The 24,863-nt window shown below is 49.5% G+C and overlaps 1 protein-coding gene across 4 annotated transcripts in view; it reads right to left on the bottom strand.

Annotated features, from left to right (window-relative positions):
- The window catches only part of LOC122369043 (pollen-specific leucine-rich repeat extensin-like protein 1), a 48,814-nt gene that overhangs the window by 13,230 nt on the left and 10,721 nt on the right, over positions 1 to 24,863 (bottom strand). For 2 of the 4 annotated variants that reach the window (XM_043343410.1, XM_043343429.1), the window contains exons 2-6: positions 19,005 to 19,248; positions 18,502 to 18,664; positions 17,755 to 18,121; positions 17,314 to 17,510; positions 15,671 to 15,780 (exon numbers count right to left, since the gene is read on the bottom strand). In XM_043343410.1, coding sequence (XP_043199345.1) covers positions 15,671 to 15,780; positions 17,314 to 17,510; positions 17,755 to 18,121; positions 18,502 to 18,664; positions 19,005 to 19,248 — 1,081 coding nt within the window. Of the gene's footprint in view, positions 1 to 10,624; positions 11,737 to 15,670; positions 15,783 to 17,313; positions 17,511 to 17,754; positions 18,122 to 18,501; positions 18,665 to 19,004; positions 19,249 to 24,863 lie in introns of those variants that run through there. The other 2 variants (XR_006254342.1, XM_043343420.1) reach the window with 2 other exon arrangements.

Raw genomic sequence — 24,863 nt, 5'->3', positions numbered from 1 at the left:
AGTTATTGGCAAAAACACTGTTTGTCAGTGACGTACCCAAGGGGGGGGCCACGGGGGCCAAGGCCCCCCCCCCTGAGCGCCGGGGGCCCCTCAGGCCCCAGGATATTTTTAAACACTGGATAAAACGTCTTTTACTCGGAAGAAAAATTGATATTAAAGTTTCATTTATGTGCCCTGGGTACCCGAGGGGCCCCTGCAGTCATCCAAGGGCCCCCAGTTTCCTGGGCCCCTGGTCGCCTAGGGGGCCTCTGGTAGCCGGGGGCCTGGTCTCATGGGGGCCCCTGATAGCCTGTGGCCCCCGGTCGCCCCTAGTCGCCTGGGGACCCTGGTCGCCTTGGGCCCCTGGTAGCCTGGGATCCCCTGGTCGCCTGGGGGCCCCTGATCGCCTGAGGGCCGCTGGTCACCTAGAGGGCCCCTGGTCGCCTGGGGGCCCCTGGTAGCCGACTGAGCGACTAGGGGCCACAGGCTATCAGGGGCCCCATGAGACCAGGCCCCCGGCTACCAGAGGCCCCCTAGGCGACCAGGGGCCCAGGAAACTGGGGGCCCTTGGATGACTGCAGGGGCCCCTCGGGTACCCAGGGCACATAAATGAAACTTTAATATCAATTTTTCTTCCCAGTAAAACACGTTTTATCCAGTGTTTAAAAATATCCTGGGGCCTGAGGGGCCCTCTGAGCGCCTTCGGCGGATAACCTTTTCAAAAGAAGAGTTCAAAAGCTATCGATTCCTCTTCCATGCGTTTTTCTGGCTACCATAATTCCTGAGATAGTGGCATGTTTTCTGAAAAATATAATGACAATTGGCAAATTTTGACCTTTGATGACCTCTGGTGACCCCAATATTGCTCTAAGGTGAAAAATGACCGAAATACTTTAAAACGTACGCATTGAGAGCTATCGACTGCTTTTTACCGCGTCTTTCTAGCCCTCTTAGTTTTTGAGTTAGAGGTGGGTGGTAATATATGCCCCCCCCCCCCCCCACTAGGGCGAAGTTGGCTGAGACCGCCACTGGGGCGCGGGATTTGATGCACTCCTTGCAAGGTTAGATGCGTCACTTTTGCAATGTTGACCTTGCGTGACGTCATTTATGACATCATCAAGGTCATATTAGTTTTTCGTCCATAACCCCCGATCAAATTGAGCTAGCGAGTCGGGAAAGCCAGCAATGGACTCAGGAAGACCTGCCGAATCGAATGATATGCGACATGACCTCTTTCGACCATGACCTCTTTTCGAGGGTTAACCCTCGCCCGCACATGGGGGGGGGGGTGGTTGCCACCCCCCCCACCCCCCAGGTAGTCTTTCTGCTCTGCACTCGACATTTTTAGAGCTAGAAGGCTGATTTTTGGTATAGCTGCTCCTCTATCCTTTCTTGATGTCCACTGAAAATTTCAAGTTTCTGTGATTTTTGGTTTTGGAGATATGACCTTGTTTTTCAGGTCATGTCATGACCCAAATGGCCAATTCTCAACATCTTGCGTTTGCCATGGGCCTTGTGGGCTTTTGACACCCTGATTTCGGCCTTTTTTGCCAGTCTTACCTCCCACCTATCATGGAAAATGTTGTTCGACGATGTACAGGGGTCAAGGTCAGGGTCAAGGTCAACCTAGGTCATCTAAGATAATTGCGTTTTAGGCAAGCTGAATTTACTTTTTGTGAAGTTTTTTACTGCATTTTTGGTGAAAGCTTCTCAGATCATGATTTCATGTAATATGGACCCAAAAACAATCGGTGCACACATCAGTATACACACAGACACACACAGACATACAAACACATATAATTGACCTTGACCTAACTTGACCAGAAATGACCTCAGCAGCAAAATTCTGGTCGGGTAGTGTGACAAAGAGGTTCTAGCTGGCTTGGCACCAGAAAACAGCATCGTCATCGGTATTTGATAAGCAGCGCACTTGATATCCAACGGTGACCCAAAACAGCAACATTTTTTAGTTTGACCTGACCTGGAAGGTCAATGACTGACCTGAGGAGGTAAAACTGGGTATCATTGGATTCGTCTCTTCCCAAAGAATCTTTTTGGTCTTTACCGCTAAGCTCTATCTCCAACAGGAACGAAATGGCGCGGGGGGTGGCAACCCCCCCCCCCCCCGGCCCCCCCCCCCATGTGCGTTCTAGGATGGGAAAATGGCATGTGCGGGCGAGGGTTAAGGGTCAGGTCGCCAGGTCACTTGAAGTGACGTCACCTCATAAAAAGTTTCTATGTCTGCCAATCCATGCTGTCATGATGCGAGTCTTCAACGACTCCAGGCTGGGATGAGAGGTGGCCTAGAGCTTATTCTGCAAAACGCGTAGCATGCCTTAGTCGAGTGGGTTAAGGCTGGGATTATAAGGTGGCCTAATCTCGCTTCACCACACGGTGATCTCGTCCGCCGAGCTCCTCTGTCAGTTTGGTTTGGACGGCAGCGGCGTTGTTGGAGGGCGCACCGTGCTGTTGATGTGCGAAATGACCCTTAAGGCAAGTCGCCTTGATTGTCGTGTCCAGGAACCCCTCGTGGACCAGCCTGTGAGTCATTTATTTGACTTTGACGAAGATGATGAAACATTTGTGTCCATCAGACCCCAGATTTTCTTCGATTGCCGCTGAAATGCTGCTTCACATAAGCGTAGGAACCATGGGTGCAAGGGTGCAGCTGCACCCACAATATTTATCCAGTGGGTGCAGACAATGTATTCTGCACCCACAATAATCTGAACCAAAAACCCCTTTTTCATCAACACTACTTCCCATGCAGCACGGCAAATTCAGGATATATTGCCTACTATCCATCTTTCGAAGCATTTGCTACTGTGATCAGTGATGGTCTTCAAAACTTACATTTGTGCTGAAAAAAAGGAAATGGAGCATGTGATTGAACACATACCGAACCGATGACCCACTGTCAAAAATTTTAGCCCGATATCTTCGAAAATGGCTGAGTTGGCCGCTTTTACTTTTTGCGGTAGTCAATATTGGACAATATTAACCCTCGCATGTGTGCAGCGTTTTCCAGCTTCTAATGTGTAGGGGGAGGGGAGGGGGGTCGGTCTGACCCCCTGCCGATCGGCCCCTGATCGAGCTAGAGCTTCGCGGAAAAACGAGGGTGTTGCCCGTGACGAGAGGAAGCCGATGATACCCAATTTTAAGGTCCTACTTCATTGGTTGACCTTCCAGGTCAGGTCAATATTCCAAAAGTCGGGAAAATCGGGACCTGCTAGAACTGCGTAAAGTGAAGCTGTTATCGGGTTTTTCGGGGTGCTGATCACGAATATCTGATGTTAGTTTTGAGCACAGATGATTTCTTCATGCATTTAGGCCAGATCGGGTCAGGTCAGGTCAGGTCAACCATTAGGCGTCCTACCGGCTATCCATAGTAAGTGTCAACTACCACTGACGGCGTCGTAGAATGTTACGAAGGCACTAAAACTACTTCGTAAACGTTCAAATGGATGCTAAATTCGAAATCAGCCCGATAAACTAGGGGAGAGTGGGGCAAAGCGGCCACCCTAACGTTTCTAACGATGCCGACGCTTGATTTTTAAACTTGGAAAGATTCTTTCTATACCAATGTGATTCCTATTAAATTGTCTTTTATTCCAACTGCGTTTCATTTCCAAAGGCGTTCACATATGGGAGATATTGACAAAACTTTAAACCTATAGCATATTGGCCACTTTGCCCCATCCCTGAGGCAAAGCGGCCACTGGCGACTTCTCAAGTCCCGATATGAGAAACAGAATAGTTGCCTCATGCACGACTAGGGTATTTGATGGTGACAAGGTTTAAGGGAAGATGGATGTTTACTTTGTTATCTTCCCAGCTATTGCTAAACAAACAAAGAATTTTCTTGGAAAAACATTTAATTGCACAATTTGGTAACTCATGTAACCGAAAAGTGGCCAAGATGAATGCATGACGACACATTTGAATATAAATAATGTTTTTATCCAGATGGAAACAACTTATGGCCAATTGGGGGCTGGCCACTTTGCCCCGGCCGCTTTGCCCCGCGCATACTGTCCGAGACAAAAATATTCCAGCTCAGCTATTAGTGGGGTAAAAAGCATTAAAATTGGTAGAAGGCATGTACGATAACCACGCAATGCATGGACAAAAACGCTTATAAAAATTCCAAACGGTTATGGAATAAAATAGCATTTAAAAATTGTAAACATAATTGGTAACCTGGCAAGAAATGCTTTTCCGTGTTTCACAGAACAATGGCGATGGGCCTGAAACCCCGGTCTGGCTCATTCGAACGACCGCAAAGAGAAGTATAATTGGAAGTCATAAATTGGAACTGACGCCAGCTGTGGAGGGCTAAAACGATGGATGGCCGCTTTGCCCCGGGTGGCCGCTTTGCCCCACTCTCCCCTACCCTAGAAACATGTAAAACTCGAAAAAGTGAACCGAGGTCATCAAAGGTCAATGACCTGACCTGACCTTCAGGTGACCTTCACACCCACTGTGATGCATGGGAAGGACATCTTTTCACACGTTTGGATGTCTACAATCACAAAAAGACTGGAAACGCGCGGATAATGTGAGCTGACATACGCCAAATCGCGATTCCGGCCGAACATGGTCTCGAGAATCAGGTCACAGGTCAAAGGTCTTTTGGGTCAGGGTCATGAAATTTTTAGAGTAGGTGTAAAACTGATCAACTCGAGGGTACTAAAAGTTTCGTCGCGATCGGCCGCTTTTTGCGCGAGTTATTTGCGAACAACCATGGGGGGGTTCATCCGACCCCCCTACACATGCGAGGGTCAATGCTTCCAAATGCACTTATCGGTTGGTACTTGGTGGTACCTTTTCGACATGGTACACCCTCAAAGCTCGTAACGAGCCTTCGCTCGGGTGTCGCCCCCCCCCCCCCCGCTTCACCGGCCATGGCTGGACTTCTGCACCCATGCACCCACAATGTTCCAGCCGTTCCTACGCCCATGCTGCTTCAGTCTCAGCAGCTTTGGCATACCGTGGTCGTAACTGATGAGAATATTTTCTAAGAAATTTCTGATCTGAAATGCACCTCTGCCTGCTCAACCGTTCGCCGGGAAACGCCGCATCGCGCTGCAACTCGCGCCTCGTTCAAGCCGCACCGGGCCCCCGCGCGCGGGCTCTCAGCGACAAGGCGCATCTTCGCCCATACACTGAAAACGATTTCAAGGTCATATTTACGCGACCCCTAGCTGAGCGGTGAACGAGGGGTCATATCTGCGGTGATTGGTTGAAAGTCCAATAATCACAGCGCGCGTTAGACGACGTCCAAAAGAGGTGCCAGAACTTTCCGGACACCCTGTTCGCGCACCGGGAGATCGGTCCGGTTGCGTTCATGCGGTCACTATTTCTCCCACATTGACGCAGTTGAATCCTTAGAGACCAGCGGCCGGCGGCCAGCTTGAAAACCGGCCGAGAAGCACGAGTGTGGCCGTATCATGACCACTGGCATCGCCATTCGCCAGCATGTCGGTCTGTGTTTGTGTTAGACACTTTTCGGAGCGATAAAAGAAGAAAGTAAATATACAGTTGCCATTAAGTCTTTGACACTGGATAGTAGAAGTTATAACGCGAATACAAAATGCTTGCCTACTAAATTATGACATAACTTGAAATTTGTAAGATGCAATGTTAGCTTTTCAGAAAAAACAAGATGTGTGAAAAAATACCTTATTTGTGATCACCGGAAGCGAATTTTGCCGTGGGGCCACTGGTTAAAAACAACTGAAAAATAATAGCACGGATTGACTTCAGTTAAATTTCCGGAGTCGGAGTCGAGGCATCTAGACCGACTCCGACTCCGACTCCTGGCTGCTTGCCACGACTCCGGGCGACTCCGACTCCGACTCCGACTCCGACTCCGAAACCCTGGTCACGGGTCAAAGATCATTTGGGTCTGGGTCATGGAATTTTCAGGGCATGTAGGTGTAAAATTGATTAACACGAGGGTAGATACTGAAAGTTTCGTCGCGATCGGCCGCTTTTTACGCGAGTTATTCACGAAAAACCGAGGGGTAAGGGGTCCTTTCTGCATCCCCTCCCCCCTCCTATACGGGCGGTATATATATATATATATATATATATATATATATATATATATATATATATATATATATATATATATATATATATATATATATATATATATATATATATATATATATATATATATATATATATATATATATATATATATATATATATATATATATATATATATATATATATATATATATATATATATATATATATATATATATATATATATATATATATAATATATATATATATATATATATATATATATATATATATATATATATATATATATATATGTTATTTGGAATAATAACGTTTTCTAAATCTTTTAGGTTCATCTTTTACTACGGAGAGTTAGGACTCAGGGCCCGGCAGTATGATGGTATTTGTCATTTCACGAAGACGCTAAATCTCGTACGGTACGCGTACGGTTCACTGTTTGCAATACGGCTTAACCAGATAGGCTATCAACGAGTCCGAGAACTGACACAGCCCGGTGGGACCGCTACCCACCGCGTGGTTCAAAAGGCGCAGCTCCCACTGGAATCAGAACCGATCGATTGTTGCGCACTGCACTGGGTGGCAGACGGTGCGGCACACACTGTTATTAGAGTTGCAGGCGTGTCTTAGACATTAGCCTCGTTTAGCAGCAATGTAGTATGGTAGGAACCAACATTTCGTGTTTTTACAATGTGTCAGTGTTGCTGGATAAATGAAGAACTAATATTAACGAGGATGTCTACTTGATGTGAACGGATGTCGGATAATGACCCATCATATTCCTGATTAAATATTCTAATTATGCACATTTAGGGTCACACTCACCCGAACACACCGGCCAGCATATGTGCACAATCTGGCTAAACCACATCTTTGGTTTGCCTTCTACGAATTAGGACATGCCAGATCGGGAAAATCCCCACTGTGCATTGGCCGACAGAAAGCCAAGGCTTCACTCCGCCAACCCAGCGGACCGAGTCGGGAGGGGTCACCAGCTGCTCAATGCTGTTGGTTTTCCCACGACAGAAAGCCAAGGCTTCACTCCGCCAACCCAGCGGACCGAGTCGGCAGGGGTCACCTTGGGATCACCTACTCAATGCTGTTGGTTTTCGCCTGCGTACGGTTCAGCACACCCCTACATCAGTTTAACCCTCGCCGGACCTATTGGTTTTCTACATACGCGCCGGCCGAGGGGGGGGGGTACGACCCCCCCTCGCCGTTTCGCCCCTGGTGGAGCTAGCGCGTCGCGGAAAAAACGAGCGTGTGCGCCGTTAAGAGACGCAGAGATTGGTACCCGATTTTAAGGTCCTAGTCAACCAGTGACCTCTGAGGTCAGGTCAAGGACCCCAAGGTACGATTCAGTGTTTGGTGAATAACTTCGCAAAAAAACGGCCTCAGAGCCGCAAATTTGGCAGCATCGTGTTCGCCTTGCTCAGGCGCGTCGAATGATATACTTTTTGTTCGGGTCAGGTCAACTTGGGGTGTTGACCTCAGGTCAAGGTCAGGTCAGCACCCCCAGGTCACGAAGTTGGTCGAAAGAGGTCATGTCGCATATCATTCGATTCGGCAGGTCTTCCTGAGTCCATTGGTGGCTTTACCGACTCGATAGCTCAATTTGATCAAGAGTTATTGACGAAAAACTAATATGACCTTGATGACGTCATCAATGACGTCACGCAAGGTCAACATTGCAAAAGTGACGCATCTAACCTTGCAAGGAGTGCATCAAATCACGATTCTGTGTCCTTGAGATAGTTGGAGATCGTTCCCGGCGCCAGAATAGCAGTTTTCATTTTTTCCCCATTGACTTATAATGGTGAGGTCACGAAAATGACCTGACCTCATATGACCTTTAGGAAAAATCCGAGATATACAAGTTGTGACACTCATAATGAATACCGTAAGATGGGGCTATTTGAGACAGTGGGGCTGTTTGAGACAGTATTTAAAATTGTTATAAAATAAAAACCGTTTGAAATTTATGCTTAATTTTTGCTGAGGCGATTTACTGCTCGATTCCACACCTTCCTGAGCAAAAATCTATATTATAAATCCTAAAAAGTCCGCCGCCCACGCCGTCGGGGTTACTCCCTAAAAGGCTTATTGCAAAGCCGTCGATTGACGCAGGATGGTGAAATTTTTACCAGTCGTGGGTCACGTAAATGAACAGGTCGTATTAAATTTTGGACATGATGCGGCCGGGGGTGCGCCCGTGGCGCGTGCTCATGTGCGCCATAGGGTTAGCATTAGAATCGGCAAAAACAGGCAATTGCTCGGAAACGGTAAGGGCTACGGGGGTGAAATTTTCATGCCAAGTCGAGCGCGTGCATTCATTTGTCGTATTAAATTTTCGAGGGTGTGGGTTCAGCGGTGTGCACGTGGTGGGGCCGCGACCGGCGCCGAGCAGAGGGCACGTGCTTTAGGCTCAGTTGTTCGCTTAAAAACTGAGTCAAAAGCATCAGAGCCGGGAGGTCGTTGACCTTTGACAACGAAGGCCGACACAAGGCACCGCTCGCCAAGGGGATTCGCCAGTAAATACAATTAATTTGTTTCTGTAATATCTCAGCCGTTTCTGGGCCGATTTAGCTGAAACTTGAACTGTCGGTGGCAGTGTAGGGTAGGGTAGGGTAGGGTATACGGTAGGGTAGGGTAGTGTAGGGTAGGAGTAGGGGTAGGGTAGGAGTAGGGTAGGGTAGGTTAGGGTAGGGTAGGGTAGGGTAGGGTAGGGGTAGGGTAGGGTAGGGTAGGGGTAGGGTAGGGTATGGTAGGTTAGGGTAGTGTAGGGTAGGGTAGGATAGGGTAAGGGTAGGGTAGGGTAGGGTAGGGTAGGGTAGTGTAGGGTAGGGTAGGGTAGGGTAAGGTAGGGTAGGGTAGGGTAGTAGGGTAGGGTCGGGTAGGGTAGGGTAGTAGGGTAGGGTAGGGAAGGGTAGGGTAGGGTAGGGTAGGGGTAGGGTAGGGTAGGGTAGGGTAGGGTAGGGTAGGGTAGGGAAGGGTAGGGTAGGGTAGGGTAGGGTAGTGTAGGGTTAGGGTAGGGTAGTGTAGTGTAGGGTAGGGTAGGGTAAGGTAGGGTAGGGTAGTGTAAGGGTATGGTAGGGTAGGGTAGGGTAGGGTAGGGTAGGGTAGGGGTAGGGTAGGGTAGGGTAGGGTAGGGTAGGGTAGGGTAGGGTAGGGTAGGGTAGGGTAGGGTAGGGGTAGAGTAGGGTAGGGGTAGGGTAAGATTGGGTAGGGTAGGGTAGGGTAGTGGAAGGGTAGGGTAGGGTAGGGTAGTGTAAGGGTAGGGTAGGGTAGGGTAGGGTAGGGTAGTGTAAGGGTAGGGTAGGGTAGGGTAGGTTAGGGTAGTGTAGGGGTAGGGTAGGGTAGGTTAGTGTATAGGAGTAGGGTAGGGTAGGGGTAGGGTAAGGTAGGGTAGGGTGGGGTAGGGTAGGGGTAGGGTAGGGTAGGGTAGGGGTAGGGTAGGGTAGGGTAGGGTAGGGTAGGGGTAGGGTAGTGTGGGGGTAGGGGTAGGGTAGGGTAGGGTAAGGTAGGGTAGGATAGGGTAGGGTAAGGTAGGGTAGGGTAGGGTACGGTACGGTAGTGTAGGGTAGGGTAGGGAAGGGTAGGGTAGGGTAGGGGTAGGGTAGGGGATTGTAGGGTAGGGTAGGGTAGAAGTAGGGTAGGGTAGGATAGAGTAGTGTAGGGTAGGGTAGGGTAGGATAGGGTAGGGTAGGGTAGGGTAGGGTAGGGTAGGGTAGGGTGATGTAGGGGTAGGGGTAGGGGTAGGGTAGGGTAGGGTAGGGTAAAGTAGGGTAGGGTAGGGTAGGATAGGGTAGGGGTAGGGGTAGGGTAGGGTAGGGTAGGGTTGAATTGAGTAACATCCTAACTTACAAAGGGCTCGAACAACTCGCATGCACTACCATCATACTTTACAGTTCAATTAAAAGCAGTTACCCAGCTATAAACAAATAATACCAATAAAAATGCAAGTTTCTACACCCAAACTAATGCATCCGTTAATCATACATATCAAAACATACAGTTATCGCGTAAACCTGTACCTCTAGTATCACATAAAAATTAAACGAGCTTCATTTTATAGCGATTTTAAATACTGTCTCAAATAGCCCCACTGTCTCAAATAGCCCCACTTTACGGTACTAGATCCTGCAAGTTTAATTTCCCTGTGACATCTCCTCTGGCAGTGAGGGCTTTGCGAAGTTGCGACATCTGAAGACCGTGCAGAGGTTCACTTATGACGTCATAGGTCAGTGACCTGACCTGACCCAAAAATGCGGTTGGTGTCAAAAGATCCGGCTTGGATCAAAGGTCAGGTATGCCAAGTTTCAGCTCTCTATCGCCAGCGTGTTCGGAGCTATCGCGAAAAAGACCTATGGGGGGGGGGCGGCACACCGCCCCCCCCCCTTCGGCCGGCGAGGGTTAATTTAGCCCACGACAGAAAGCCAAGGCTTCACTCCGCCAACTAAGCGGACCGAGTCGGCAGGGATCACCAGCTGCTGAATGCTGTTGGTTTTTCGCCTTCCTCCGATTCAGCACCCGAAAATTTTTTTTAAGGGGAAAATTTCCCTTTCCCCCCTTAAAAGTTACATTGGTTGCAATATATTGCAGTGTATTTATTTGTACTACTCGTTGCAAGCCGATCCATCCGAAAATGGCTATTATTGGCTGCCGAGTCAGGTGAAACGAGTAAGGCGGGCAAAACATAACGCACAAGCACAACATACAAACATAACATACGTCACATTTGCACACATACCTACATTCGCGCCACCGCACCGCTAAACTTTACACTGGCCAGGTCACCGTGCTGCTCACACAATAGGAGCTTACTTAAATAGGAGCCCCGCCGGCTCAGCGGACCGAGTCGGTAGGTATCACCTGCTCAGTGGCTTTTTTGCCTTCCTACACCCACTCGAGCTCTCGCACTCATTGACTCTCCTCATTCTCGCCCTGTGTCACGCAGTGCACACTTCCCGGGGCGAACCGAAAGGGCGCGGTAAAATTCAAGTATTGCGCCATGACCGCCAGGATGGCGAGCGTTCCCTGTGACGTCAAATGGACCCCATCTGAAGAGAAAAAAAAGCCGGGGTTTTCACGCAGAGCTCGTCCAACTTCCTCGAAGGTCACCCTTCCCCCGGACGCTTTTGCAACCGCCGCCATCCTTTTCCGCATGCAGTAATTAACGTTTCTCAGGAAGACGAGATGCTCGGGGATAGCTGGACGAGGAAAAATACCAAACACAAGCGCACACAGATTGGAATTTTGGGCAAGGAGCTCCCGCAAAAGATTTTCGTGGGCATCCAGCTCCGCCTGTGTCTCTTCGTCGGACTTACGCCCTGTTCGACTGAACACCCCGTTCCCGCCCATCGAAAAGAAGAGCAAAAAGAGTTGAGTCCTATCCTTGCCACACAGCAACCCCACCCTCCCCAGGATATCTGCAGTCACAAGTGCGTTCGTGCAAGATTCCCCAGAATAGGACAGAATGGGAGGCGTGTGCTCCAAGTTGATGAACTCGGCCTTAAGGGCTCTGCGACGAATTTTTCTGTTGATGACATCGAGGTGAGCTGGCCCAAGCTTAGAATCCCTAAACTTTTCATCCCCAACCAGCAAAACTTTAACCGTCACCACCCTCCCCACTGTGCTCTGCTTAGCCTGGATCCTCCTCATCCTCTTCCTCTTGCTCTTGCTGACAGCAGGTGCCATGTTGAACTGGAAAGCAAAGAAAATCAATTAGACGGTTGAATGACAAGACATACGAATGTCATCCCTTCTAACTCTGTCTCTGTCTCTGTCTCTCTTTCCTACAAATACCAAATTCAAAAGCAGTAACCCGAAAAACACAAGCTCTCGTCTTTCTTTGAGAAGTTCTAGCAGGTCGCGATTTTCCTTTTTATACTATAACTGACCTGACTCGGAAAGCAAACACTGAACTTTTACCCTCGCCCTAGCAGGGCATTTTTCATAACACGGCCTGACAGGGGGGGGGGGGTCGATGCGACCCCCCTCGCGATTGGCTCCTATGGCACCTAGAAATACCAAATTTGGTAGGTAGGTGGGCCCCCTGGAGTTCTCGCCCCTGTGTAAATTTGGTTGCTCTAGGTCAATATTTAGGGGGGGGGGGTGTAAAGTATCCATGACAGTTGGATAACAACTCAAGAAACTCAAAATTACCAAACGATATTTATTTTTAAATTACTTTTAATTACACAAAGCTTTCGGTCACATACGACCTTGATCACTGTGTTTCACAATGTTTCACAATTATACAAACTTCGCAAAAATGATACAAAAACCGTCTAAAATTATTAATGTGAAGCGCATGAAAATTTCCTAGCCTACCGCCAGTTTTGCTGCCCAGGATGATAATGAAATGAACCCACTTCTCGAGTTAAATGTGTCCCGGGTGATGATATGAGCGGCTTCTAACGTTTTTCGTGTCTTCTTTTTTATATTTCTTCTAATATTCTTGTTTTAGTCCAGTCTGGTAAATGATTGCATTTGTCTATATGAAGGACGATGGCATTCGACTCTCTATGATATTTGACATCGCTTCGATGTTCTTTTAGGCGTACGTCAATGCCCCGTCCTGTTTCACCTACGTAACTTTTCCGCAACCTTTGCAAGGAATTTCGTAAACCACACCCTTTTCTTCATTTGTATTTTTATCTGATGACGTTGTTTTGGCTATTTCTTGTATCTTGATTCCTGTTTTCGTTGCGACCTGAATGTTCGTTTTCTCGAGTTCTCGCGAAATTATGTCGGCTTTGCTCGAATTCGGAATCGTTATATATCTTTTCGTTTTCTTCTTCTTCGTGCTTGTTCGGACTTCTTTGTCGTGATCTCTGCTCGTGCGTTCGTCATTTCTTCTCTTAATTCGTATTGCTTTCTCTTTTTGTCGTATTAGGAATCCCTTATGATATCTCAACTTCTCAAAAGTTTTGTAAATATGGTCAATCTCTTCTTGAAGATATTCCTTGCTGCATATTCTCAGTGCTCTCAAAAAGAAACCGATCACAATGCCGCTTTTTGTACGTTCACTATGAGCCGAATAAAAATGTACATAGTCTTCCTTGTTTGTTGGTTACCTGTATACCTTAAATTTAAAGCATGACTGAGTTCTCACGATACAGGTGTCCAAAAATGCCAGCTGTCCATCTTCTTCATTTTCAATGGTGAACTGTGTATCTTATTCATTTCTTCGAGCTTTTCGGTTAGGCTAGGGTCTCTTGGGACGATGACGAGGGTATCATCCACATATCTTAGCCAAATTGAGTTCTCACCGATAATTTTCAGAAAATGTTCTTCTTCAAGAGTTTCCATAAAAAGACATGCCGCAATGGGACTTAATGGCGATCCCATGGCTAGGCCGCTACGTTGTACGTACTCTTCGCCGTTGTAAGAAAAAGAACCGAATTTTATACATAATTCTACCATTTTCATGTAGTCGTTCTTCGGGAGAGGAAGTTCGTCTTCGACGAACTTGAGTTTCTTGAGTTGTCGTTATCCAATTTAGGGGGGTTTTGGGGGTATAAATGTAAAAACTTCGCTAAAACAGGTCACAAGTTTTTCGCTTATAACTTTTGATCTAATTAAGACAGAGCAAAAAGAAAAGCACCAGTGAACTCAGCACGTCAAGGCGCGTCGAATGATATACTTTTAGCTTGCTTAAGTGTACTTAAAGTTTTTCTTAATTTTAAGTAAACTTAAATTAATTAATTAAGTTAAATTTAACCAAATTGCATCATATCGCATATCATTCGATTCGGCTGATCACCAGGAACACAATGACACCATTTTAAGCTCTAGCGTCATTATGTGTCAAGTTATTGGCAAAAACGTCATTTGACCTCAGTTGACCTCATTTGACCTGACCCATGAATAAGTACACCAAACAAAGAAGCACCAAGTGACCTGCTGTAAGTACTGTGGTTTCAAAGCACAAAAGTGATAGTACGAAGCGGATATCTCCAGTATTTTCCGAATTTAGTATGTGCCCATAGGCTTAACATTACGACGTAATGACCTCTAACTGACCTCAGGTCAGTGACATAAAAAACGAACTATATGTTATACAACTCGGTGAACGTAGCACACCCTGAAAATTTGAAGGGAATGGGTCCAAAACTGTGAGTTGGACAGGTGCAAAAACAAAATTGAAATTTGACCACGACCTTGTACCGGTTTTGCTGACCTGGTGACCTGACCCAAGGTCACCCGGACCTGAAATTTTCAGGTCATACGTAAAAAGGTTGCCCCATAGGCTGTGCCAAATTTGGCGGCGCGCAGCGCCGCCGTTTTTACGCTATCTTCGAAAAACCTTAGGGGGGTCGCACCGACCCCCCTGCCAGGGCGAGGGTTAAATTGGGTATCATCGGCTTCCTCTCGTGATGGGCTTTCTTCCCCCATTTCAATCAATTGTCAACTAGAAAAAAAATTTGACCACTTGAGTTTAGCCAACTTTTGCTTCCATGGTTTCTGCCAGCCGGTTTAACCCTCGCCGGCCGAGGGGGGGGGGGGGTGGCAGGTGCCGCCCCCCATTGGTTTTTTTTTCACTATAGCTCCGAGCACGTTGGCGATAGAGAGCTGAAACTTGGCATACCTGACCTTTGATTCAAGCCAGATCTTTTGACACCAACCGCATTTTAAGGGCAGGTCAGGTCACTGACCTATGACGTCATAAGTGAACCTCTGCACGGTCTTTAGATGTCGCAACTTCGCAACGTCCTCACTGCCAGAGGAGATGTCACAGGGAAATGAAACTTGCAGGATCTAGTATCCATTATGAGTCTCACAACTTGTATATCTCGGATTTTTCCTAAAGGTCATATGAGGTCAGGTCACTTTCGTGACCTCACCATTATAAGTCAATGGGGAAAAAATGAAAACTGCTATTCTGGCGCCGGGAACGATATCCAACTATCTCAAGCACACATAATCGTGATATGATGCACTCCTTGCAAGGTTAGATGCGTCACTTTTGCAATGTTGACCTTGCGTGACTTCATTTATGACATCATCAAGGTCATATTAGTTTTTCGTCAATAACTCCCAATCAAATTGAGCTAGCGAGTCGGGAAAGCCACCAATGGACTTAGGAAGACCTGACGAATCGAATGATATGCGACATGACCTCTTTCGACCAACTTCGTGACCTGGGGTGCTGACCTGACCTTGACCTGAGGTCAACACCCTGAGTTGACCTGACCCGAACAAAAATTATATCATTCGCGCGCCTGAGCGAGGCGAACACGATGCTGCCAAAATCGCGGCTCTGCGTCCGTTTTTTGCGAAGTTATTCACCAAAAACTGAACCGTACCTTGGTGCACTTGACCTGACCTCAGAGGTCACCGGTTGACCTAGGACCTTAAAATCGGGTACCAATCTCTGCGTCTCGTAACGGCGCACACGATCGTTTTTTCCGCGACGTGGTAGCTCCACCAGGGGCGAAACGGCGAGGGGGGTCGTACCCGCCTCCCCCCCCCCCCTCGGCCGGCGCGTATGTAGAAAATCAATAGGTCCGGCGAGGGTTAAACCAGCTAAAACCACTAACAAAAAGCAGTCTATGCCACCCCTGCCAACCCTGCTGACAAGTCGCTTCCCCATAAAATGAGCAGAGTAAATGTCATTGACGCCGACACCTACCTCCTTTTCGTTGAGCTTGTCCCTGGACTGCTTCATGGGGATCTCGGATCTCGCCTCAATGGCCGCTTCCTTCCCGAGATCGATCTCCTCGGGCGCCTCCTCCTTCACTTCTGCGGGCCACACATCACGATGAAGGTCATAGGGAGACGGACCGGGTCGAGCGACATTCAACACGGCAAAGATGGAGAAATACTCTTTTTTTGTACATTAAGAGATAACACTTCAAATAACTCATAAAATACTGCTATAAAAATAGCAGTAGGGGAGACCCGGGAGGTATGGGCCCCTGGGAGGTATGGGCCATCGCAGTTTTGAAGAAGTGTTGCGTATTTTTACACATTTGACCGCGTTAACTGATAGCAGCCATTCCGTTATACAACCCACGTGATTTCCAAAATCTTCCCCAGTCTTCTTTGGCAATGAGCGGCGATAAAGCGTTTTTGCCTCCTCGAGTAAAAAAAAAAAAAATACCTCCCGGTGTATTTTGATGGATTGAAAAAGCGCATGGTTTATTAAAAGTTATCTGGAGACAAAATAGTTGATCCCAGATGCCTGGTATCAGGCACACATTGAAGGCGAAAGGCAATCTCACGTACACAGAGTGAAAACCGGGTCTAGCCGATGCCCACTGGAAGAAAATTGCCTTTTCACAAAACCGGCCCATACCTCCCGGGTCTCCCAGGTATTAGCCCTCGCCCGCACATGGGGGGGGGGGGTTGCCACCCTCCTCCACCAGGTAGTCTTTCTGCTCTGCACTCAAACTTTTAGAGCTAGAAGCCTGATGTTTCGTATAGCTGCTCCTCTATCCTTTCTTGATGTCCTCTGAAAATTTCAAGTTTCTGTGGTTTTTGGTTTCGGAGATATGACCTTGTTTTTCAGGTCATGTCATGACCCAAATGACCAATTTTCAACATCTTGCGTTGGCTATCAGGGCCTTGTGAGCTTTTGACACCTTGATTTCGGCCTTTTTTGCCAGTCTTACCTCCCACCTATCATGGAACATGTTGTTCGACGATGTACAGATGTCAAGGTATGGGTGAAGGTCAACCTAGGTCATCTAAAATAAGTGCGTTCTAGGCAAGCTGAATTTACTTTTCGTGAAGTTTTTTTTTTTTTACTGCATTTTTGGTAAAAGCTTCTCAGATCATGATTTCATGTAATATGGACATTGCACACATAAACAATCGGTGCACACATCAGTATACACACAGAAACACACAGACATACAAACACATATCATTGACCTTGACCTAACTTGACCTGAAATGACCTCAGCAGCAAAAGCCTGGTCGGGTAGAGTGACAAAGAGGTTCTAGCTGGCTTGGCACCAGAAAACGGCATCGTCATCGGTATATGACAAGCAGCGCACTTGATATCCAACGGTGACCCAAAGCAGCAATATTTTTTTAGTTTGACCTGACCTGGAAGGTCAATGACTGACCTGAGAAGGTAAAACTGGGTATCATTGGATTCGTCTCTTCCCAAAGAATCTTTTTGGTCTTTACCACGAAGCTCTATCTCCAACAGGAACGAAATGGCGCGGGGGGGGGTGGCAACCACCCCATGTGCGTTGTAGGATGGGAAAATGGCATGTGCGGGCGAGGGTTAATAACCCCTTTACTCCAACCTATCACAAACAGTACCTTTTTTGGTCTCTTCGACCTTGGCCTTTTTGGCGGGCGGCTCGTCGTCCTTGCTCTCCGCGGGTTCCTGTTTGGGCGGCTGCAGCATCTTGTCGACGTCAGTGCGGCCGTTCAGTTCCTCGGGACGCTCCCAGACGGATGTGCGCGTCGACGGGTTGTAGAAGAACACCCGGCCGTCCCCGGTCCACACCACGCACCTAACGGATGGAAAGAGAGAGCGGGAGGGGCGGGGGCGGGGATCATAGATGACCACGCGGGAGTCCCCGGTCGCAGTCCACACCACGCACCAACTGGAGACAAAAGACGTGTGGTGAGTTATATAAAACACTCAGTTCTGTAGCCTATGTTGTCTCGAAACCATTGACACACAGACTCTCGTTCGTCCCGTTTGCCTACCATGCTGCACATACCGCCGCCATCCAATGCTGGCGGTGCACTCACCAGGGCGAGCCGGGCACGGGCGTGGAGCTGACCGGACGGCTCTCGTCCTCCTGTTTGGCCGGCGCCGGTTCCTCCACCTCCTCCACCTCGAGCGGCTCAGACTTCACCTCGACCGGCTCAGGCGTCACCTCGAGCGGCTCAGAATTCACCTCAAGCGGCTCAGACTTCACCTCGAGCGGCTCAGGCGTCACCTCAAGCGGCTCAGACTTCACCTCGAGCGGCTCAGACTTCACCTCGATCAGCTCAGGCGTCACCTCAAGCGGCTCAGACTTCACCTCGAGCGGCTCAGACTTCACCTCGATCAGCTCAGACTCCACCTCGAGCAGCTCGGTGGGGTTGATCTCGCCGGCAGCTACGGCGGCGGCGGCTGGCGGCACAGGGCGGCGGCCGGTCAGACACGACCCAAGGCAACGACTGGCTCGTCAGACGCGGCACCACTTAGGTACCAGCTGCGTCAGTACAGACACAAGGGAAGAACCCGATCTACAGCCGTCACCGGACCTCTGAGCAATTCACCCCACCTCAAGTATAAGGATAAACACTGAGGCCCAGTCGTCCCCGGACACATTAACATTTTCGCGAGTACAATAGTCTCACTGACATTGTCCGTAATGCAACAAACTAGGTCGTCTAATCAGCTGCCGCCGGAATATTTACACGACCCTCCCTTCTGACTCCGCCCCCTATTAAAACGCACCTCCACTCAGTCATGCACGCGGCGCGCGGCCGCTGCTGCTGCAGACTCACCCTCCAAGTCTGCGGTCTGGGGCGGCGGCGCAGAGTGGTGTCTCGGCCGCGGGCCCGAGAACGGCGGCGGCCCGGACGGAGGGCCCATCGGGTCGCTCCAATGCCCCGGCGGCGGGCCCATGCCCCGGCCGCCCATACCCGGCGGGCCCGGCGGGTACGGCTCCTGCGGCGGCGGCACACGGGGCAGGGTCAGCTGGGGCAGAGCAGTGCTGCGAGGAACGTGTGCGCAGCACAGCAGCAAGCACACGAAATTCGGCGATCAAGCAGCCTAAGAAAACTGCGAGCTGGCATTTAATGCTGCTGTAACCAGCCCACATATCACAAGATGTAGAAAACCAGCGTGTAATTAGCGCGACATGAACGACTACTTTACAAACGCCATCACTGCGCTGGCCGCTGTGTCGAACAATATGTACCGGCAGCCGAGAATAAATGGACGAACTAAAACAGACTCATATAGTCCCTGAGACCAGAACGGTGCCATGGCCGGCGTCGCCACTCACCATCGGCCCACCGGGACCCATCATGCCCGGGTGCGGGTCCCAGTTAGGGTCGAACGGCGGCGGACCCCGGAACGGCGGGCGCGGACCGCGGAAGAACGGTGGCGGAGGCGGGCCCCGCCACGGACCGCGCGGGCCCGGCGGACCGTTCCATGGCGGGCCGGGCGGACCGCCGCGGCCACGGAATCGGGGCGGCGGCGGCCCGCGCCATGGGGGTCCGGGCGGGTCACCAGGGGGGTCAGGCCACCTGTAGGGAGAGGGGCTGTCAGAGTTTGTTATGTTTTGTCCTGTTAGACTATTCTATTAGACCTTTGTTGTATATTTGTTGGCAAAATTTATACAAAAATCTCAAGAACTGGAAAGTCTAGCGACTTTTCACAAACAGGTCACAGCATGTGAGACACCTGCTAAAAGGATACCAACAGTAGCACTTATCTAGCAACCAGGTCCAGCTCTAACATGAGTTGTAAAAAAAATATAAAAAGATGTAATGTGTAATAAGGCCATGTACCCTACGTCTGCTGAGCTGCTCGCCTGTGCACCAATTCTCGATTGCCTTGTACCTGGACAGTTTACTTACCCAATATCTATGCCCGGAGCCGGGATGGTTCTAAGGCTCGATGGGGCACGGGCACTGGGCAGCAAGCCATATACATGTTACAGGGAGTATGAGAAATCAATTAGTTTGCAAACTACCTAGAGTAGTTTGTAACTCCCTAGTTAGTAGTTTGCAAACTCCCTAGGTAGTTTGCAAAGTACCTGGTCGAACAGGTAGTTTGCAAACTCCCTAGGTAGTTTGCAAAGTCCCTAGTTAGTTTGCAAACTCCCTAGGGTTGTTGCAAACTACCTAGGTAAAATGCGAAAACGACGAAACAACAGCCATATACGAGTACCTACATATGTAGATAAGACGCGATGAATTGGTTCAGAGCTCAGAATGAAGCTCGAGCAGCAATGGTGCATAACGAGACGATGTGTTGTTTTGATGACGCTCTTTCGCAGCTCACTATTTATTTTATGTGTTGCTCGCAAATATCCCCTTACATATTAATGTCTGCCTTTTTCCTTGTAGTTGACAACATGTTACGTTGCCATCCACCTCCTTTCCTTGGACGTCAGCGGCCTCTCCTCCACCGGTCTGGCGTCCATCAGAAAGCGGATGACGTCGCCATGTTCGGCGTCTTCCACGATCGAGTTATTGCCGCTCAACGCTTCCTCCCACTCTCGGAACCTCTGATCGAACAGTTCGCGAGACATCCCCACAGAACCACAGAGCAACCGCAGAACAGAAATTGCTGTCACTATGCTGCCTCTTCACACTCCGCTCAGCACTGATGACCCCAATGCACTTTGACCCCAATGCATTGTATTTCGCCACCCACCGTTTGCTGGGGGGGGGGGGCGTTAAACGCCCCCAGCCGATAACTCGAGAACCAATAGGCGCAGCGAAACGCACGAGGCGGCAAACGAAAGAGCGCGACGAGACGCTTCAGATGAGTACTTTAAAGTTGAATTTTGAGGTCACAGGTCGGGTCAAGGTCAGGTCAAACACCTGAAATCGGGCTTTCAGTAGCATGGACTTCAGGACTTCGCAATGGGCGCCTCTCGCCATAAACTCTGTCAAAACGGTGCACAATCCACCTTATAAGGCCTACAAGAGTGTCAGCTCCATATAGGGGTCAGTCAAGCATAGGTCAGGGTCAAGGTCAGGTCAACCGGGTAGGCACATATCCCCGAAAATCAAAAGTGATATTCGCAGCCTGTGACACATGTTTTATAGGTAATTTGGGGCGTAGAACACGATGGTGACATTCATTTTATCATATGTGTTCGTGTTTGGCTCAAAAAGTTCAATTTAAGAAATTCATGTATCATGGTCGTGAAGTAGTCACGAAAAATTGCCAAGATTCAGTTCAAGATTTTGGAAAATGCGGAACGATAATCAATAATCGAAGATAGCCATTTGATTGATCATGGTATTTGCAGTCTAATGGCGTTTACGGCATGTCTTTATGTCTATTCTGTGATTTTATATGATTTTTTTGAACATATGCCGTTTTTGGTCGAAAACTCAGAAATCATGAGGTCACTAAAACCTCGATATCTCAAAAATTTTCCGACCGATTTTTTTGAAACTTTGTCTCAATGAACTTCAATCAATTCCCTACAGGTACCCAAAATTTGGCGCGCCTGCGGCGCGCCGTTTTTATGCTATGGCCCGGCGAAAAAAGTGGGGGCGTTTAACGTCCCCCCCCCCCAGCAACTCGCGGGTTAAAGACCACAACGTGACGGGCTGCATCGAATCGATACCCATTTTATGCAAAAATACCACTTTTGAAATTTGACCTTTTTTTACCTGACCTTGACCTGACCTTCACCAGAACGTAACCTAAGCTGGCCCCAAAGGCTGCCTGACCAACATAATCGCATTTGTCATGTAAAATGGACCATAAAACATGTATCACACGACACTTTCATATTGTGACCCCCAGTGACCTGACCTCTGCTCTGTGACCTGACCTGGTATCAGTGACCTCAGATAGCAAAGTAGCCAAAAATTGAGCTTGAAAATTTTACGTCATCATCTTTGAACAGTTGTTTCGCTATAACTTGGCCAAAAAAGAGATATCGATCTGAAATTTGGTTTGTAGATAGAAGCCGGTAGGTACCTACTATCATATATAATCCGTTTTTTCGAAGCTCAAAAACTTTTTTTGGATTTTTGGGTAATATTTCCAAATTTATTTTTCATTTTTTTGGGGTCAAAAATAAAAAAATAAAAAATCCAAGATAACAGTTTTGTAGCCCTGTCGATTTCACACCTTTTATGTCTTGATCATTTTTCTGTATCTTCAAAGCTGTAGGTCTGACAGCTCTTCTCGCGAAGCTCTTTTTTCGGTCGAAAATGACAGAACATTACGTCATTCTGACGTCATTTGTGGCCAGCCTATCAAAGTCTCTGGAAAAGTTTTGATCACAATGTGTAAAATTGATGCCCGGAGAAGTCCTGAAAGATTGGTGGCGATAGCTGCAGCCGTTTAGGCGATATTGACGCAAAAGGACAGGGGGCCGTTTCGGCCCCGCTCCCCTCCCCCCTACGGGGCGCGGGTTAGAAATCAAGATGTCATCTTTAGTCAACCCAACGCTCCGCTTCCACCCGATCCTGGTAGCCAGCAGTCGACTTCCCTGAGCTTGACAGGTCAGGTCAGTGTGTGCCTGCGGGATACGGATGAAAGGCGCTGTCGGGTCACGGCTGGTGGACGGTGCTCAGTGCAGTCGGGTCAGGCAGTGCTGAGCGGAGTGTGAAGAGGCAGCATAGTGATAGCAATTTCTGTTCTGCGGTTGCTCTGTGGTTCTGTGGGGATGTCTCGCGAACTGTTCGATCAGAGGTTTCGAGAGTGGGAGGAAGCGTTGAGCGGCAATAACTCGATCGTGGAAGACGCCGAACATGGCGACGTCATCCGCTTTCTGATGGACGCCAGACCGGTGGAGGAGAGGCCGCTGACGTCCAAGGAAAGGAGGTGGATGGCAACGTAACATGTTGTCGACTACAAGAAAAAAGGCAGACATTAATATGTAAGGTGATATTTGCGAGGAAGACGTAAAATAAATAGTGAGCTGCGAAAGAGCGTCATCAAAACAACACATCGTCTCGTTATGCACCATTGCTGCTCGAGCTTCATTCTGAGCTCTGAACCAATTCATCGCGTCTTATCTACATATGTACTCGTATATGGCTGTTGTTTCGTCGTTTTCGCATTTTACCTAGGTAGTTTGCAACAACCCTAGGGAGTTTGCAAACTAACTAGGGACTTTGCAAACTACCTAGGGAGTTTGCAAACTACCTGTTCGACCAGGTACTTTGCAAACTACCTACGGAGTTTGCAAACTACCTGATCGTTCAGGGAGTTTGCAAATTCCCTAGGTAGTTTGCAAACTAACTGATTTCTCATACTCCCTGTAACATACATATGTTAGGTTAGCCTGAGGACTGTTCACGGGCCCTGCGTGCCGTAGGACCGTACAGAGGCTTCAAGCTCTGCCCACTGCGTCCCTACGCCAGCCTTGCGTCACCGCACACAGCGACCGCCGAGGCCGGTCGGGATCGCACAGCGTTGGATGTGTGCGGTTCACTGCACGCAGCCGTGTGGCGTCATACAGACTACCCCTCCCCTACCCCCACGCCTGCTGCACACACCGCACACACCGCACTCAGCAGTGTGCGGTGCCCGTGAAAAGCCCTCTGCACCGCGCAGAAACGCTTGTGTCGAGGAGTATGTTGAGGTAAACGGCTTCATACAAAAGAACGTGCAATATTAAAACGAATGCTGTTGTTGATCGTAGTTTTTGTTTTTACTCTGGTTGTCGAGTTCGACCTTTGTTGAAACTTAACACCGAGTAATATCGATGTTATCAGTCACAATCTGTTTATTTTTTAATAGCTCTATTTTCTTACCGTACTTTTGTTATATCGCGTTTTAATCATGATATCGGGCAGTTTGTTTGTTGGGGGTTAGGGGCGCGCCGGATATCGGGCATGTCTCAGGCTGCGTCGTCCCAGGACGTAGGTGATCACTTTGATCCACATAATATTGAGGTCACTTTTGCCGAGACAGACGATGGACCGGCGACCTCACCAGTCCCCAGCAGGTCAGGTGATGGTCCGTCTCAGCCGACCGCGGGGCCGCGCCCCAGCGGGTCAGGTGACGGTCCGCCGCAGCCCGCGGCAGGGCCGCGCCTCAGACGGGCCTGGTGCCGGGTACCAAACCCGGCCCCTACAAATGGAGCAGATCACTCCAGTGATGTGCCTTCGCTTCTATAATCATGTGCAGCGCCACTATGCAGGGCGTATGACCCTGATCTTGCCATGGGTGCTAAACGGTAAACGGCACACCACGGCGGACAATGAGCGCTGCCGGTGATAGGTTGTTGTTGCTGTTGTTGTTGTTTCTCCCTCTGCTCCTCACGGGAGCATAGCCAGGCGGCTCTGGAAGCGTCTGGCGGCGGCCGCCAGGGCCGCCACCACTGAGGTCTCCCGGACCTCCTCCAGCCTGGGATGGATGTGACCCAGGGTTGAATGTCTCAGTCGCATCAGCGCCGGACATCTCAGCAGCACGTGTGCCGGCGAGTCAGGCTCCTCATTGCACAGGGGGCAGCGGGCCGCCACACAGCCCTCGTCGCGGCAGCCCTCACATCCCACAGAGGGAACGGCCCCGATCCTGTGCAGATAGGCCCTGGAGCCCGACCAGTGCCCGGCTCGCAGCTGGTGGACGTCCACCGCGCTCTCCCGGTCCAGCCCCGCCACCGGTGGGGGGAATCGGCCCCCCATCAGCGACCGGAACCAGCCGGGGGGCCAGGCCCGGACCGTATCGTCGCGGGCGGCCCTAGCCACCGCTCGGGTGATTGTCCTGATGTCTGCAGGCACGCTGTCTTGTGGTAGTTCCGCGGCCTCTCGGGCCACTCTGTCGGCTCGCTCATTACCCTCCACACCACAGTGCGAGGGGACCCACTGGACGTGGATCTTCCGGCCATTATCCGAGAGGGCGAACATGGCTCCCCAAGCCGCTACCCCCAGCGGGGAGGTCTGGGCGGCCGGGCCGTTGCGCAGGGTCGCCACTGCTGAGAGGCTATCCGTGCAGACCACGATAGGCAGGTCCTGGTCTCTGTCTCTTTGGGTTAGGGTCTCCAGGCCGGTCACCAGCGCTACCATCTCTGCACGGTAACTGGAACATAGCTGTCCGGCCGGGACCCGCAGCTCCTCGGTCTCTTCATCCGGCCAGACCAGCACGGCCCCAGCCCCGCCCCTCGAGACTCCGCCCGCCGCGGACCCGTCCGTCCACAGCCAGACGGCGCACTGCGGCA

This window comes from Amphibalanus amphitrite, unplaced genomic scaffold, assembly GCF_019059575.1.
Source record: "Amphibalanus amphitrite isolate SeventyFive unplaced genomic scaffold, NRLGWU_Aamphi_draft 000033F_arrow, whole genome shotgun sequence".
NCBI classification, from domain to species: Eukaryota; Metazoa; Arthropoda; class Thecostraca; order Balanomorpha; family Balanidae; genus Amphibalanus; species Amphibalanus amphitrite.
This window is presented reverse-complemented; position numbering and strand designations above follow the sequence as displayed.